We start from the raw sequence: 16,040 nt of genomic DNA on the forward strand, positions 1-16,040 counted from the left end.
GGAGGTTATCGGACCTCTTTGTGCCCCAGTTTCTCATCTGTAAAACGGGGGGAGGTGAACTAGATGCCTTCTTAAGGTCCCGTCTAGCCCTGAATTTATGATCCTATGATGGTTCCTGCCCCCAACCCAGGTTCTCCTTCTGATTAAGACTGAGAGCTGTGATAATAAGAGAGGATCGGATTTGCCACCCACATAGTCCCCCATCTCTTTGACAGTCTGCCTTTTCTGCTCCCAGTCTTTGGACCCTGTCTTCTGCCTCTTGAGTTTTTGTCTCTGATGCCAGGAATGTGCTCCTTCCTTACTAGTCTCTTACATTCCCTCGCTTCCTTTGAAACTCACTTTGTGTGCCACCTCCTCCAGGAAGCCTTCCCTGATCCCCACCAATTAGCAAGGCTTTCTTTCTGCTCTAAGTGTGTTTATGTGAGCTGCCAGAGGGCAGGGCTAGTTTGGTTTCTGTCTTTGTATCCCCAGTACCTGGTACATTGTTTAGAACAGGGCTGTCTAAAATGCAGGCTACTGGCCGCATGCAGCCCCCAGTGTGATTTATGTAACCCGCCTACAAGCACAGAAATTTACATAAATGCTTTAGTAAATAAAGGTGAGCCACCCCAGGGAGCCCTCACTAAAATGGCAAAATCAAAATATATTGTCTATTGTTTCAATAAAAACCTAAGGTTGGACAGCCCTGGTCTAGAACATAGAAAGTGGATGCTAAATGCTCAATAGAGAGGATTCTCTTCTCCCTACTGTACATTCCCCGCCACGGCTGGGCCCCTGGAGAAGAGCTGGTCTCACACTAAGTGCTAACCCTGCATTCCAGGCTCCTAAGCCAGGCAGGGACCTTCTCCTCCTAAATTGCCTTGAGTTCTACAGCTATAAAATACATTTTGAAGGATGTATCAGTTGCCAGATTCTGCCTCCAAATGGAAAGTGCAATGTTAGTTCCACTTATCCCTAATTGCATTCTCAACTCAAGTACTTGTCAAAAAAAACCCTCCATTTACTGAAAAAAAGTTTTTTTTCTTCTTTCCTCCAATTTATGAAGCTTAGAACAGTTCACCTCAGTACTTTATCTCTGTATCAGCCCAAAATGTTTCCTGGAAGGCCATCACAGAGAGAAGAGGAAGGAGGATCATTTTGTTTTAAAATGACCTAAGAGGTTGGATTTTACAATAGGGCCAGGTTACTATTGAGAGGATGTAATAATGGCTCTATCACTAGTCCTGGGCCCAGATTTTACCTCTGTTGTCTCATAGTCAATCAACCAATACTTATTAATCATCTACTATACGTGTGTATGTGTGCACACGGGTGGTTGTTGTTTGTCCTTCGTTCTTGAAGAGGACCATGACATCAGGAAGGCGATGCCATGACTTGCAAGTGAATTGGATTTAAGTGAGGCAGGGCTGTGCAAAGTCACCAGCCTCACTTTCTCCTCCACAGCCATCTGGGCTCAGTGGCCAGATATCCATCAGGATGACTGGAAAGGGCCCTGGGTGCATAGGCGTATATACATGTTATAGATACATGTATGTGTGTATGTATATGTGTGTACACATATACATATAAACATATATACATACATCTATCTATCTCTATATACAGCTGGCCTGGAGTCTGGAAGACTCATCTCCCTGAGTTCACATCTGGCCTCAGACACTTAGAAGGTGTGTGACCCTGAGCAAGTCACTTCACCCTGTTGGCCTCAGTTTCCTCATCTGTAAAAGGAGCTGCAGAAGGAAATGGCAAACTACTCCAGTATCATTGCCAAAAAAAACCACAAATGGGGGCATGAAGAGTTGGACCCAACTGCAAATAACCAAATAACAACAATATGTGTGTGTATACTTATATCTACATTTGAGTGCATTATACATATACACACACATAGATATATAAAATATACAAGAGGTAATTTTTTTGAGGCTAGGCAATAGCAGAGAGAAATCAGGAAAGGTTTCATGGAGGTAGGTGGTCATAGTGCTAAGCTTTGACTTTAGAGAGGTGTGTATGCAGAGGGACTTGATCCTCTTGAAGGCCTGTCCAGAGGCCTGGACATGGGGCAGATGAGAATAGGAGAACTGCTTGGGGACTTGACCAGCTCTCAAATAAACAGGCGATTGTTTAAGAGTCCTCTCCGGGGACTTTTTTCTTTTCTTTCTTTTTTTTTTTTTGAGGGGAGAAGGCAGGGCAATTGGGGTTAAGTGACTTGCCCAAGGTCACACAGCCAGTAAGTTTGTCAAGTGTCTGAGGCTGGATTTGAACTCAGGTCCTCCTGACTCCAAGGCCGATGCTTTGCTCACTGTGCCACCTAGTTGCCCCAGGGACTTTTCTTATGACTCTATCAGAGTAGTGCTTTCCTGTGACACAGCTCTTTAGAGACAATTTTCTCATTAGTAGTATTATGCCCATTTTACAGAAAAGGAAATGAGGCTCCGAGGGTAACTGACTTGCAGTGGGTCACATGGATAGTAAAGTGTAGAACTCAGCTGTGATCTCAGGCCCTGTGATTAAAAGTCTAATCCCTTTGCTGATATAGGCAGATGGTGGTTCCACTTTGGATTTTCTATCCATGTTATTTCTAATTGGGGCTGTACAGAGATATTTTAATGGCAAAAAAATCAACAAGCATTTCTCACTGGGAAAGCTACATAAGTAAGTGAGCCAACATGGGTCATATGTGAGCGACTGTATCTATAAATTTAGGGACTAACAGCTTGCATAATAAAATTGGAGCCTTCTTTACATCTTGAAGATGTGTTAAACATTTGAGCTGCGTTCCTAGCTGCCCTTCAGCTCATTCTGCTGCTTTGAGAGCTCCGCAGAGTTCACCTGGATGGACGCAGCTTTTCACTGTCATAGATGATGGCTTTGGAGGGATTCATCATGACAAGTTTATTTCCATCTTTCATAACAACCACCTGAGGATGTGATATACCTGAAAATTAAGTAAATTCTCTGTGAATTATAAAGTATTGATGTGGGATCTTTGGAACAAGAGCTAGAAGGGACCTCAGAATCTGTCGGTCAATCAGACCATCTAGCCCAGCCCCCTCACTTTCCCGATGAGAAAATGGAGGCCTATAGAGGTTAAATGAGGTCTGTGAACAGCCACATGGGCAGTAAGCAGCAGAGGCGAGCCTTGAACTCAAGTCTAGTGGCTCTGGAGCAAGTCCTCTGTGCAAATGAGCAAATGGAAACTCTGCTCACTCTCTAATGGGTGTTTTTTTTAAAAATAAAAAATGTCTTGCTATTTAAATTTTGTTCCTGTTAAAATATATCCCAAATGCAAACTTAATTCAATTAAAAAAGCATTTTTAAGCTCCTACTATGTGCGAGGCACTGTTTGAATGAGATCTTCTCAGGGTTATATGGCAGCTGGCAAAGAATCCTAACATTTAGGGTCATACGATCACAGGTGCAGAGCTGGCAGGGACCTTGGAGGCTGCCAGTTCAACCTCATTTTTTTCTTAAAATGGGGAAACTGAGGCTCAGGGAGTTAAAATTATTTAGGATCGTAGATCTATGGACAGGACCTTAGAGTCCAATGTTTTCATCTTATAGATGGAGAAACTGAGCTCTAAGGAGGTGAGATGTGAATGCAGGATTTCTTATTCTCAGAAGTTCTTGGATTCCTATTAAAGATCTAGAATGAGAAAGGAGTTTAGCATCATCTAGTCCATTGCTCTCACTTTTTAGATAATGAAACTGATTTCTAAGGAGCTTGTGCAACTTGCCCAAATTCACAAAGGTGTAGGATTTGAACCCAAGTCCTTCAACACATCACCACTTAGCTGCCCTCCCTGAGGGTTTCAGGCAAAGGACTCAGTTCTACATGACTTCCTTTTTCTGAGAAGCTGGGAAGCTTAAAAAAATACAGATTACAAATAAAATTCACAAAATGCTCTGAGCCCCCAGGTAATCTGTTGGTTACAGAGATGAAAGGCAGATTTCCTGGCTAGGGGAAGCTGTTGTAATCAGATACCCATAGGTCCCACCTTTATTGCATTCTCTATGCAATAAAAGGATTCTTAACCTTTTTACTGTCATGGGCCTCTTTGGCAGCAAAGTCTATGGACTCCTTCTTAGAATGATGTTTTAAAATGCATTAAGTAGAAGACAGAGAATTACAAAAAAGTCATATTGAAATAGTTATTAAAATATTTTAAAATAAAAAATTAATGGACCTCTGGTTAATCAACCCCCTAAAAGGAAAACAAAAAACAAACAAAAAACACCCTTATATTTCTTTCTCTATAATAACTTTCAAAGAGCATCCATGGTAATGACCCCAATATGAACCCAAACAAATGATGATAAAACATTCCTCCTTCCTCTTGGTTGAGAAGTGTAGGTCATATGCTTTAAGATATGGTCATTATATCAGTTGGTTTTGCTCAGCTATTTTTTTCTCTGTCACAAAAATGTTTAGTGGGGGAGGGGAGTTGTGGTTGGAAGAGACCAGGAGATGACTATGATACACAAACAAAAGTCATCAAATAAAACTTAAAAATAAATCAATTAACATGGTTCCCCATCTTAGGCCAATTCAGAAATTGTCACTACCTGCTTCTAAACACATGGCATCTTCATCCTTCACCCCCAGGGTATTTGAGTGTCTCGAAGGAAAACACTGCCACTTACCTAAATTTGTCAGAAGAAGAGCAACTTTTTCATATAACTGCAAAACAAGGAGAAAACTATTTCACAATTTAGAAAGTGACCCCCAAATACAGAAATAGAGAAGAAGCAATTGATCCAGCAATCAAATTGCAAGCTCCTCCTCTCCTCGAAAAGAACCCATTCATTTTCATGGCGGCCATGCTCTAGAAGGACCCTGGAGAGGTGGGCACGTTTGCTGTCAACAAGCCCCACATCTTCTGGGTTCCTTTTTTAGGGGTTGGCATCCTGTGGAGACAAGTTGTTGTTCCCCCTGGGTATATGGTAATTTCTCAGCATCATGAAGTGCTGTGGAAGTCAAGCCTCAGGGTTAGGAAGACCTGGGCTTATGTCTTGCCTCTCATACATACTGACTCTGGACAAACTGCTTAGCTCTCAGTGCTCTAAGGCAACTCTCTAAGACTATAGATTGGCCCGTGGGGCCAATCTACATTAGTAGAGGGAGTTTTCTCACTGGGAGCAACTTTACCCATAAAAACAGGCCAGGTCATGCATGCCCTCAATTCCTGAGCACAATGTAAATATCAGCCAACATTTACTGAGGGCTTATTGTGCCATGACTTCTCCATTAGGGCAACGGTTCACGTGACCATCTTGCAAATGGATGGCCTCATGGAGAAACTGAGAGTCTGAGGGTAGTGTAATTCTGATCCATCCCTACAATTGAAAAGATAACAAAAATTCATATCTGATAGTAGGTCAAGCAAGAAAGGGTAGACCATTTTGGAGTTAGTATTAAATAGCCCTTGAGTGGTCCCAAAGAGTTTTAGTCATTCTCACTAAATTAATTTTAAGCCCTTGAAAGCAGGAACTGTATTTTGCCACTATTTGTATCCCTAGTGCTTAGCAAAAGGCCTGGCACATAGTAGGTACTTAATAAATATTTAGTGAGGAATTAATGATTATCAGAAATTCTTGGATTTCTATTAAAGACTGGGATAGATGTGAACTAATGATGGGCATATAGTAAGAACAAGAACATGTATCAGTGTATTTATTCTGAAAATTCTTATATAGGGAGTTTTCTCCCTTGGTAGAGGGGAGGCTTATAAGCTCCTTAAGGACAGGGATTGTCTTTTGTCTTTATTTCTCTAGTGCCTGGCACACAGTAGGAGCTCAATAAATGCTTGTTTGATTGATGTTGTAAAGGGTTTTTTCTGCTATTGGTTGGCTTAGATGCCCTTTTAAGGTTTCTGATCTCTAATGAATCTGTGATAGCTGCCAGCCCCAGACCTTCTGATCCATTTGGAGAGAAAGGATATGCAGAGAGAATCTGATTACAAGGTAAGTGTTCTGTGACTGGTTTGGTCTGTAAGGGTTATTCATAGAAGTTTCATAGCGGGAGATATCACTTATTACAAGTGTGATTAAGGAGGGATTTCAGGAAAAGTATGGACATTGAGAACAAAAATGGAGGGTATTTCTTTCTGTCAACATCTATTTCTAGTAACTCCTTTATCCTAGACCTGTTTCCTCATCAGTAAACAAAGAGCGTAGGGTGAATCAGATATTGAAAGTTATGCTGATTCAGAGACTTACTGTTCCCAGATCTACTTGTCAGTCAGTGTTGGGGGGACATTACTGTTTGGTTAGCCACCTCCAACCTATATATTTGTATCTGGAAACTGTCACATATTCCTACCTTGGGGAGGAACAGAGATGCAAGTGCCCAATGTCTTTTGCTGATGTGGACCCATCTGAATTGTCTGTCTCATTACAAAAGTTATCCATAAAAGCTGGCTCAATTTCCAAACCATTGCTGATCTCCATTGATCAACCCCTCAGTGTATTGCTACCTTGACATACTTATAATAAATTCCTTTTATTTCTCTTTGTCCTGAGTTTTGCTTCTTTAATTAGGGTGAAAGCCCAAACAAAGAATCCTCCTTTCAACACAAACGCATCAAACTCAAGGCCTAGGCCATAAGTGGACAAAATGCCTGAGTGCCATTTAAATTAACTGGAAAATGCTTAATAAATAAAAATATAATACAAAACAGATAATGCTAACATACAGTTTTCTAAGTCTATCTGTGGCTTCTGTTTCTATTTGAGTTTGACACCAATGAATTAGATGATCTCTAAGTCCTGTTCGGTCAATCAATCAATGATTCCATTACCCAGAAAGCATTGATTACCTAAAATGTGGGAGGCACTGTGTTAAGAATTTGGAATATGAGGGGGTGGAGCCAAGATTGCAGCTGGAAAGCAGGGACTTGCATGAGCTCCCCCCCCAGGTCCCTCCAAACACCTATAAAAAATGACTCTGAACAAATTCTAGAGCTGCAGAACCCATTAAATAGCAGGGGGAAGCAGGGCTCCAGCCCCAGAAAGCCTGGATGGTCCCCAGGAAGGGTCTATTGCACAGAGCTAGGAATGGAGTGAAGCACAGCCCAGCATGGGCCATGCCAGGACCAACCAGACCAGGGGCCAGTCGTAGGGCCCTAGATCATTGAGCTGTGCAGTTACCAGACTTCTCAACCCACAAACGCCAAAGACAACAGAGCAGGTTAGTGGAAAAAACTGCTGGAACAGAGTGAGAGGAGTGTGCAGCCAGCCCTGGGGGCGTTGGAGGTGGCGCAGCTCTGCAGCTGCTTTCAGAACTCCACCTGTGCTTGCTTCTGGCCCCAGGCCCACCTGGTGGGAGGAATTAAGCTGTGGATCAGAGGGTGAGTACAGAGCCTGCTTTGCCCTACTTGGATCTGGGTTGCGGTCCTGGTTGGCAGTTCTTGGGGGAGGAGGAGTGCCGGTGTGGCAGAGCTTGCTGTACAGAAGTAGCTCTGAAAAGAGCAATGAAGCCCCTAAAGCTTGGGACAAAGTACTCTCTACAAGCAGTCATACCCTGACCAAAAGCTCAAGGCTCAAGTAGTTGGCTGGGAACATGAATAGGCAGTGAAAACAGACTCAGACTTGGACTCAAGAATCTTTTTTGGTGACAAAGAAGAACAAAACATACAGCCAGAAGAAGTCAACAAAGTCAAAGAGCCTACACCAAAAACCTCCAAGAAACATATGAATTAGTCTCAGACCATGGAAGAACTCAAAAAGCATTTTGAAAAGCAAGTAAGAGAAGTAGAGGAAAAATTGGGAAGAGAAATGAGAGTGATGCAAGAAAATCATGAAAAACAAGTCAATGACTTGCTAAAGGAGACCCCCCCAAAAAAAGACTGAAGAAAATAACACCTTAAAAAATAGACTAACTCAAATGGGGAAAGATCTCCAAAAAGCCAATGAGGAGAAGAATACCTTGAAAGTCAGAATTAGCCAAATGGAAAAGGAGGTCCAAAAGACCACTGAAGAAAATACTACCTTAAAAATTAGATTGGAGCAAGTGGAAGCTAGTGACTTTATGAGAAATCAAGATATTATAAAACAGAACCAAAGGAATGAAAAAATGGAAGACAATGTGAAATATCTCATTGGAAAAACCACTGACCTAGAAAATAGATCCAGGAGAGATAATTTAAAAATTATTGGATTACCTGAAAGCCATGATCAAAAAAAGAGCCTAGACATCATCTTTCAAGAAATTATCAAGGAAAACTGCCCTGATATTCTAGAGCCAGAGGGTAAAATAGAAATTGAAAGAATCCACTGATCACCTCTTGAAAAAGATCCCCAAAAGAAATCTCCTAGGAATATTGTCACCAAATTCCAGAGTTCCCAGATCAAGGAGAAAATACTGCAAGCAGCCAGAAAGAAACAATTCGAATATTGTGGAAATACAGAATAACACAAGATCTAGCAGCTTCTACATTAAGGGATCAAAGGGCTTAGAATATAATATTCTGGAGGTCAAAGGAGCTAGGATTAAAACCAAGAATCACCTACCCAGCAAAACTGAGTATCATGCTCCAAGGCAAAGTATGGACTTTCAATAAAATGGAGGACTTTCAAGCTTTCTCAAAGAAAAGACCAGAGCTGAATAGAAAATTTGACTTTCAAATACAAGAGTCAAGAGAAGCATGAAAACGTAAACAAGAAAGAGAAATCATAAGGGAATTACAAAAGTTGAACTGTTTTGTTTACATTCTTACATGGAAAGATGATGTGTGTAATTCATGAGACCCTTCTCAGCATTAGGGTAGTTGAAGGGAATATATACGTGTATATATATGTGTATATATATATATATATATATGTGTGTGTGTGTGTGTGTGTGTGTATAAAATATATGTATGTATATACACACATATATATATATACATATACATATATATACACACACACATGGCATAGGGTGAGTGGAACATGAAGGGATGATATCTAAAAAATAAAATTAAGGGGTATGAGAGGAATATATTGAGAGAGGGAGAAAGGGAGAGATAGAATGGGGTAAATTATCTCACATAAAAGTGGCAAGAAAAAGCAGTTCTGTTAGAAGGGAAGAGGGGGCAGGTGAGGGGAATTAGTGAATCTTGCTCTCATCGGATTTGAGGAGGGAATAACATGCACACTCAATTGGGTATCCCACCCCACAGGAAAGTAGGGGGAAGGGGATAAAAAAGGGGGGATGATAGAAGGGAGGGCAGATGGGGGAGGAGGTAATCAAAAGCAAACACTTTTGAAAAGGCACAGGGTCAAGGAAAAAAATTGAATAAAGGGGGACAGGATAGGATGGAGGGAAATATAGTTAGTCTCTTCCAACATGACTGTTATTGAAGTGTTTTGCATAATGATACATGTGTGGCCTATGTTGAACTGCTTGCCTTATTTTTTTTGTTTTTTGTTTTGTTTTGTTTTTGAAGGGGGGAAGGCAGGGCAATTGGGGTCAAGTGACTTGCCGAAGGTCACACAGCTACTAATTGTGTCAAGTGTCTGAGGCCAGATTTGAACTCAGGTCCTCCTGACTCCCGGGCCTGTGCTCTATTCATTGAGCCACCTAGCTGCCCTGCTGCTTGCCTTCTTAGGGAGGTTGGGTGGGGAGGGAAGAGGGGAGAGAATTTGGAACTCAAAGTTTTAAAAGCAGATGCTCAAAAAAACTTTGTTTTTTTTCATGCAACTGAGAAATAAGATATACAGGCAGTGGGGCATAGAAATCTGTCTTGCCCTACAAGAAAGTAAGGAGAAAGGGGATGGGAGAGGAGCAGGGTGACAGAAGGGAGGGCTGACTGGGGAACAGGGCAATCAGAATATATGCCATCCTGGAGTGGGGGGAAGGTAGAAATGGGGAGAAAATTTGTAACTCAAAATCTTGTGGAAATCAATGCTGAAAACTAGAAAATATTAAATAATAAAATATGGAGTTAAAAAAAAGAATTGGGAATACAAAAAGAAAGGTGACATTATCTCTGCCCTGAAGGAGTTTACCATATATGTTCAGAGATACAAGTTCACCTCTAGTGCCTGTGAGCATGTCTTTCCCATCTTTTCCTATCAAGGTGGTAGAAATGCAAAGGACATTTGTTGGTGAACACTCAACCAGTAAATTAAACTTGAGGAAAAAGATACTCCCCCAAAAGGAAGCAAACCAGATTACTTTGAAATCTCAAAACTAAGCCCACCTGGAATCTTAAAGTCAGGAGCATTTATCATCTACTGGTTACCCAAATATACAAAATGATGGAAATTGACAACTCTCTAGATGTTGTCAGTTACATGAAAAAACAATTCATTCAAACGCCCTCTAGGGACGTTTTTTGAATAATGCAATAATAACAAGAGACCACTCATTCTGCTTTAAGACTGTGAAAGTCAAGTATTTTTCAGTTTAGGTATACTGTGGCATGGATTAATCAATTTAATGTGAAGACAATTACCTAAATTACAGGTAAATATACAACACTAAAATGCACTCCACTTAACTTTTAAAAAAAAAACTCAACAACTACATCATTTTGCATAGAAGCAATGGTACCAGTACTGGACACTGTGTACTGTTAGGGGACTATTTCTTGAAAATTGAATTCTGCATGACCTAAAAATTCAGCATTCATAGCAAGGCAGAATGGCAGGAAGCACCGGCTTTGGAGTCAGAGGACCTGGTCTGATGCTTACTATCTGGAAGGTCACTGAATGTCCCTGGGCCTCAGTTTCCTCATCTGTAAAAGGAGGGGGTTGGACAAGATGGACCTTGGGTTCTCTACCAGCTCTGGATCTCATATCCTGTGATTCTGCAGTCTGGATTTCACTGACGTCCACTCTCTGGAGTCCACAGCAACCATTGCTTTGCTCCCACATCTGTGTGTATTATAAATGTCTCAAAAGCCTTTGCAGCTAAAAATATGTTGTAGCATCAAGGACCTCTGTGAGAGCGCCATAAATAATAAAGGGTCTGTTAGCACAGTTGTTGGACATGATACATATTAATGTCGTCACAACTGGACACAGTGAAGATTGGACACAGTGGGAACATAATCCTAATAGCTAAAACATGTAAGGCATTTTAAGCTTTGCATACATAATCTCTTTTAATTCTTTTACCCTGTGAATCAGGTGCTGTAATCATCCAACAGAATAGTAATTCTGATAGAACGATAATGCCCTAAGAAGGATTTCCACATTTTACTAATGAGGAAGTGTTTAGATTTAACTCCCGGGTTCCTTCACCCCAGAAAGAGAGACACTGTGCCACATTAGAACACTGACCTCAAAGTCAAGAAGGCCTGAATTCATTCAGGTCTGGCCTCTGAGACATACTGACTGTGATCCTGGGCATATATCTCTGAACCACTCAGTGCTTTAGGCAGCTCTTAAGACCTGATCTGGGAGAAATCCTATCATCTAGATGGGAAAGCTCATGTCCAGCCTGTTGCCTCCTTCACAGCAATGGATTCAGCTTATATTCTCATGGCTAATACCTACTACTTTCTAATGGTATTTTTCAACTGTTGCAGCATTTATTTTGTCATGTGATTTATCAAACAGATTGGGGAAGCAACCCAACCTCTGAGCAGTCCAAGTGTTCCCTTCTGTCCTGCAAACAAAACATGAGAACAGTTCCACAGAGCTTACTCATATCTCCCAGGCTGTGGCTGCTGACTGCCTGCCCTTCCTCGGGTTATTCAGGCTAGAGAAAGCTTAGAACTCTTCACCAGAAAGAAGTACACAAGAAGCCTCATACTTGGCCTGTGACTTTTCAAGGACTTATCCAGTCTATGAATTTGAAAAAAATATGGATTTGGTTAATTTTCCTTCCATTTAAACTTTATTATTATTATTAAAAAGCACGTTGCTCAAGAGGCCAGTGCCTGTGCTTAAAACTGTCCTTTTCTTTTAGCAGGGTCAGTTTACTTCTAATGACAGCAATATGTTCAGAGAGGACAGCAGCTTAGCTACTTGACTGGAAGGGAAACAGGACAAAGGTTTGCAGTCCCAGGTAGCCCCTTTCAGGCTCACTCCCAGGATGTGATTTGTATGGTCAACGATTGGCATTATGGGAGGGGGAAAGAGGCGAAAGGAATTTCCCAGTCCCAAGTCAGATAAAAGAGTATGAAAGCCAGATTGTAAACTTCTTGTGAGCATTGATTGTTTCATTACTGGGATCAAATCCCAGAGCCTGATCCAGAAGGTGCTCCATAAATGCTTATTGAAGGATTAAACAGATTAGGGGCACTTATCCTGTTTGTGTCCTGGCCATCTTGGGCAGCCTGCTCAAACCTACAGACCTCTTTGCAGAACAACGGTAATAACCAACAAAATAACCAAAACAATAACCAGCAGAGGATTGTGATAGCTAATGTTTAAGTGGCACTTTACATTTATTATCTCATCTGATCCTCGCAACAACCTGTTAGGTCAGTATTATTATGCCCGTTTTACAGATGAACTGAGGCTAAGAGAATAAAGTAACTTGCCCATAGTCCTATGTCTAATCCCTTGATTAACTTCTTAAAGTGGCCTATTAACTGAACCGGCATTACCTCACTCAAAGTGAGAAACTGAAAAGACCTTAGCCTACAAGGGCCAGGGTCTCCCATTGCATCCTGAGCCATCTCTAGTCCTCCTGGTGAATATCGGGCCACTGGACCCGGCTGGCTCTGGAGGAGAAAGTGAGGCTGGTGACCTTGCACAGCCCTCCCTCACTCAAATCCAAGTCAACTGCAAGTCACGTCATCATTTCCCTGATGTCATGGTCTTCTTCAAGAACGAAGGACAAACACAACAACAGCAACAATCTAATGGGTAACTGAAAGAGAGGATTTAAAGTGAAGCCTTCCAGACTTCAATTTCAGGACCCTATGGATTACAACAGAAACCAATCATAATGAAACACAATTACCAAAATATTAAAATAAATAAGTTCATACAATCTGGGTTAAGGGCTCTTGAATTCAGACTTGGGGGTTTCTCTGACAGACTACAGATGGAGTCTGAATCACAAAGTGCTAAAATAGCCTCTGGGGCTATGAACTAAAATAGCTGATAGACTCTCCCTCCCTCCTTTGGCAAAAAGAGATCTTTTAGCAGTTAAGGATCAGCAGATGGCATCGACATCTCTGCTGAGGATTAAGGCAGCTGAGATGCATCCTTAAGAATGTGATCTGCCCTGACTACACGTCCTCGTATCCCTTTCCTTCTTGTCACCTGACTCCAGGTGTTCCTCCATGTGCATTCCTAGTTGCATTAACAGTATGACTGTTTGTGGGAGAGGGTAGCCACCACACACATGGGGAGGGACATTCAAAAGGCTTCTTTATTTTGCAGGAGAAAAATTTCAGTGTTGAAGAATGACATTTTAAAAGTCTTAGGGGGCAGTTGCTATTGTGTGGATCCTTTTGCAAAGTGAAGAAGTCTTCTGTAATGTTGATAATCCCTTCCCAACCCCATTTTCTCTTTTTTGGAAGTTTCAACTATTATTTTTGTCACTATGGCAATATTTAGCAGCAGTAGTCATAATAATAACAACTAATATTTATATAGCACTTGTAGTGGTAGTAGGATGAGAAGGAGTGGTAGTACCACCACTAGCGATGGTGGTGGTGGTGGTGGTAGTGACTGGGGCAATGGTGCTGGTGGCAGTAGTGTAGCTGTAGTAATGATGTAGATTGCAAAAAACTCGCACTGTTCAAATAGTTAGCAAGGCAGAAGACTAGAATTGAGACTAGAATTGTACCTCAGAATATTCTCTTTCATGGACTGACAGATGATAAGCTTCCTGTTTGTAAGATGAGATCTCAAAATACAAAACAGTCATACAGACCTCAAAATAAACCTGGAGAATTCAGCCAGTAAACTGAATTGAAACCAGACCATTGTTACAGACTGAACCATTTCCTGCAATGAATTTAAATTTGATCCATAAACACTTAAGAGCCCCATTTTTCATAGATGCTGCCATCCCAAACACTCCTCACCTCTAAACTACATGAAACAAAAAAACCTTTCAAAATATAGAGACTTAGGTGTTAGCCAGAGGATGCTGTCAGCGAGCCCGCAGAAGATGCATTGGGCTCCTATTTAGCCATAAAAAGCAATTATTCTATCTGTTCATGAAAGAGTTTATAGACATTTAATGTCTAAGAATAATAGCAGGACGGCTCTTTGTTGCAGGACCATTTCTATTGGGATCCCATCGAAAGAATGATAATGATGATGATGATGATGATGATGGTAATTCCCATTTTATAGAGTTCTTCAAGATGTACAAAACCCTTTCTACATATGTCTGAAAAGTCAGTACAGCTTAAGGGCTATTACAGTTTTCATGCTTTTTCCTGTTTTGTATGATGCTCTACTACAACTCCAGGAAAGCAGGTGATAGTATTAAGTTCATTTTACTAATGAAGAAACTGAGAGTTAGTGTGATTTGCCTTGCGCCTCACAGCCCCTCTGTGGCAGAGATGGGACACAAACCCAATTCTTCCTGACTCCAAAGTCAGTCCTTTCCCCTGTCAGCCAGTCTTCCTCTAACAATAACAGTAACTCACATTAACGTATCCATATATTAATATAATTCAGAAATGCTTGATACGCATGCTAACATTTGATCATCACAACTACCTTGGGATGTATGGGTTTAAAGACAAAGAAACTCAGCCTCAGAGGTTAAGTGAGGCTCAAGGTTCAAGGCTCACAGAGTTAGCAAGTCACCCATGTGGGATTTTAGCCCAGGTTTTTAACCTCTACTCCATACCCCTTTTCTCAGCCTTGACCACCACCCCTCCTGTGGCTCGTAAGACTCCCCTGTGCCCTGACTCCCATGTAGGCTCCTCCTCGCTTCAGAAGAGAAGGGCCAAGTCTGCCTTGAGTCCATCCAAGCCACGTGTCTCCTTCTCCCCCACCCTTCCTCTCTCCTCTCCTTACCACATTCAGCAGCATGATGATACAAAAGTTGATGCACACTGCTGTTCCTGTGGTCGCAACCTGAGAGTTATTCCTGATTAAAGCCCACTTGAAGGCAGCAAAAGTACTGACAGTCACAACACGGTAAATGACGATTCCAAACACAGCGGCAATCACCACGCAGATCTATAGTGGAAAAAACAGAGAAGGCTTTGTGGGTTTTGGGGCTTCAAGAGAATCATCTCCATCAGAAAAAAACTCATATATATATATATATATATATATATATATATATATATATATATATATATATATATATATATATACTTTTTGGTAGTATCCTATTAGGAGCACTGTATTTACTCTATTTTGAATCATTTACAAATGAATAACTCATAAAGGACAATTGTCTCTTAACAACTCTCTGTATTCTGAGATGAGCTTTCCCAGAACACTCCATTCTTCAATTTGCATTTACTGTTTTATATGTCTTTGAAGACTTCAAAATGTGTGCAATATATCAGAGAAAAAATAGGAATCAGTCCAAGTGTTGCAGCTCTGCAGAGGCCACTGGGTTACATAATGACTGCATCACAACGCCAGGAGGAGAACCCAGCTCTTCTGGACCTGCTCCATTGAGTTTCACAGTCTCACATTCCAAAACGTTGACCTTGTTAGTCCCTTCCCTGAGCTATAAGGATTCTTGAACCAAAATGTTTATGTGAGCTGTGCTATTTGGAAAATGGCAGTCAAAGAATTTTGGGATGCCAGCTGGGTAAGTAGGAGGATCTGGACAGGCACCCACACCCCCAAATACCCTCCAACCACAAGTCAAACTCATCAGCCCCCCACCCCCAGTACCTCTTTATTGAACCTCTCTGAGCTATTCATGTGAATTGATAAGTAACAATAATAACAGTAACAAAATAATAGCTTACATTTATATCGCCCTTTCAAGTTTATAAAGCACTTTCACCTATAGTATCTCATCAGATCTCATTTGGCCACCATGGGGTTGCTGTTAAAAATCCCATTTCAGGAAGTAAGGAATTCTTGGGGCATGTGTAAACAGTTTGCCTTCTTCCCAGAATGAGAGCAAAGAGTTTTACTTTACTGCTCTAGACTTTCAACTCTGT

The 16,040-nt window shown here is 41.2% G+C and overlaps 1 protein-coding gene across 1 annotated transcript in view; it reads right to left on the minus strand.

Annotated features, from left to right (window-relative positions):
- The window catches only part of ANO4 (anoctamin 4), a 429,862-nt gene that overhangs the window by 38,158 nt on the left and 375,664 nt on the right, over positions 1–16,040 (minus strand). Inside the window, exons 19-20 of the mRNA XM_036759990.1 lie at positions 14,926–15,090; positions 4,645–4,681 (exon numbers count right to left, since the gene is read on the minus strand). Of these exons, the coding sequence (XP_036615885.1) occupies positions 4,645–4,681; positions 14,926–15,090 (202 nt within the window). The remainder of the gene's footprint in view (positions 1–4,644; positions 4,682–14,925; positions 15,091–16,040) is intronic.

This window comes from Trichosurus vulpecula, chromosome 5 (assembly GCF_011100635.1).
Source record: "Trichosurus vulpecula isolate mTriVul1 chromosome 5, mTriVul1.pri, whole genome shotgun sequence".
NCBI lineage: Eukaryota > Metazoa > Chordata > Mammalia > Diprotodontia > Phalangeridae > Trichosurus > Trichosurus vulpecula.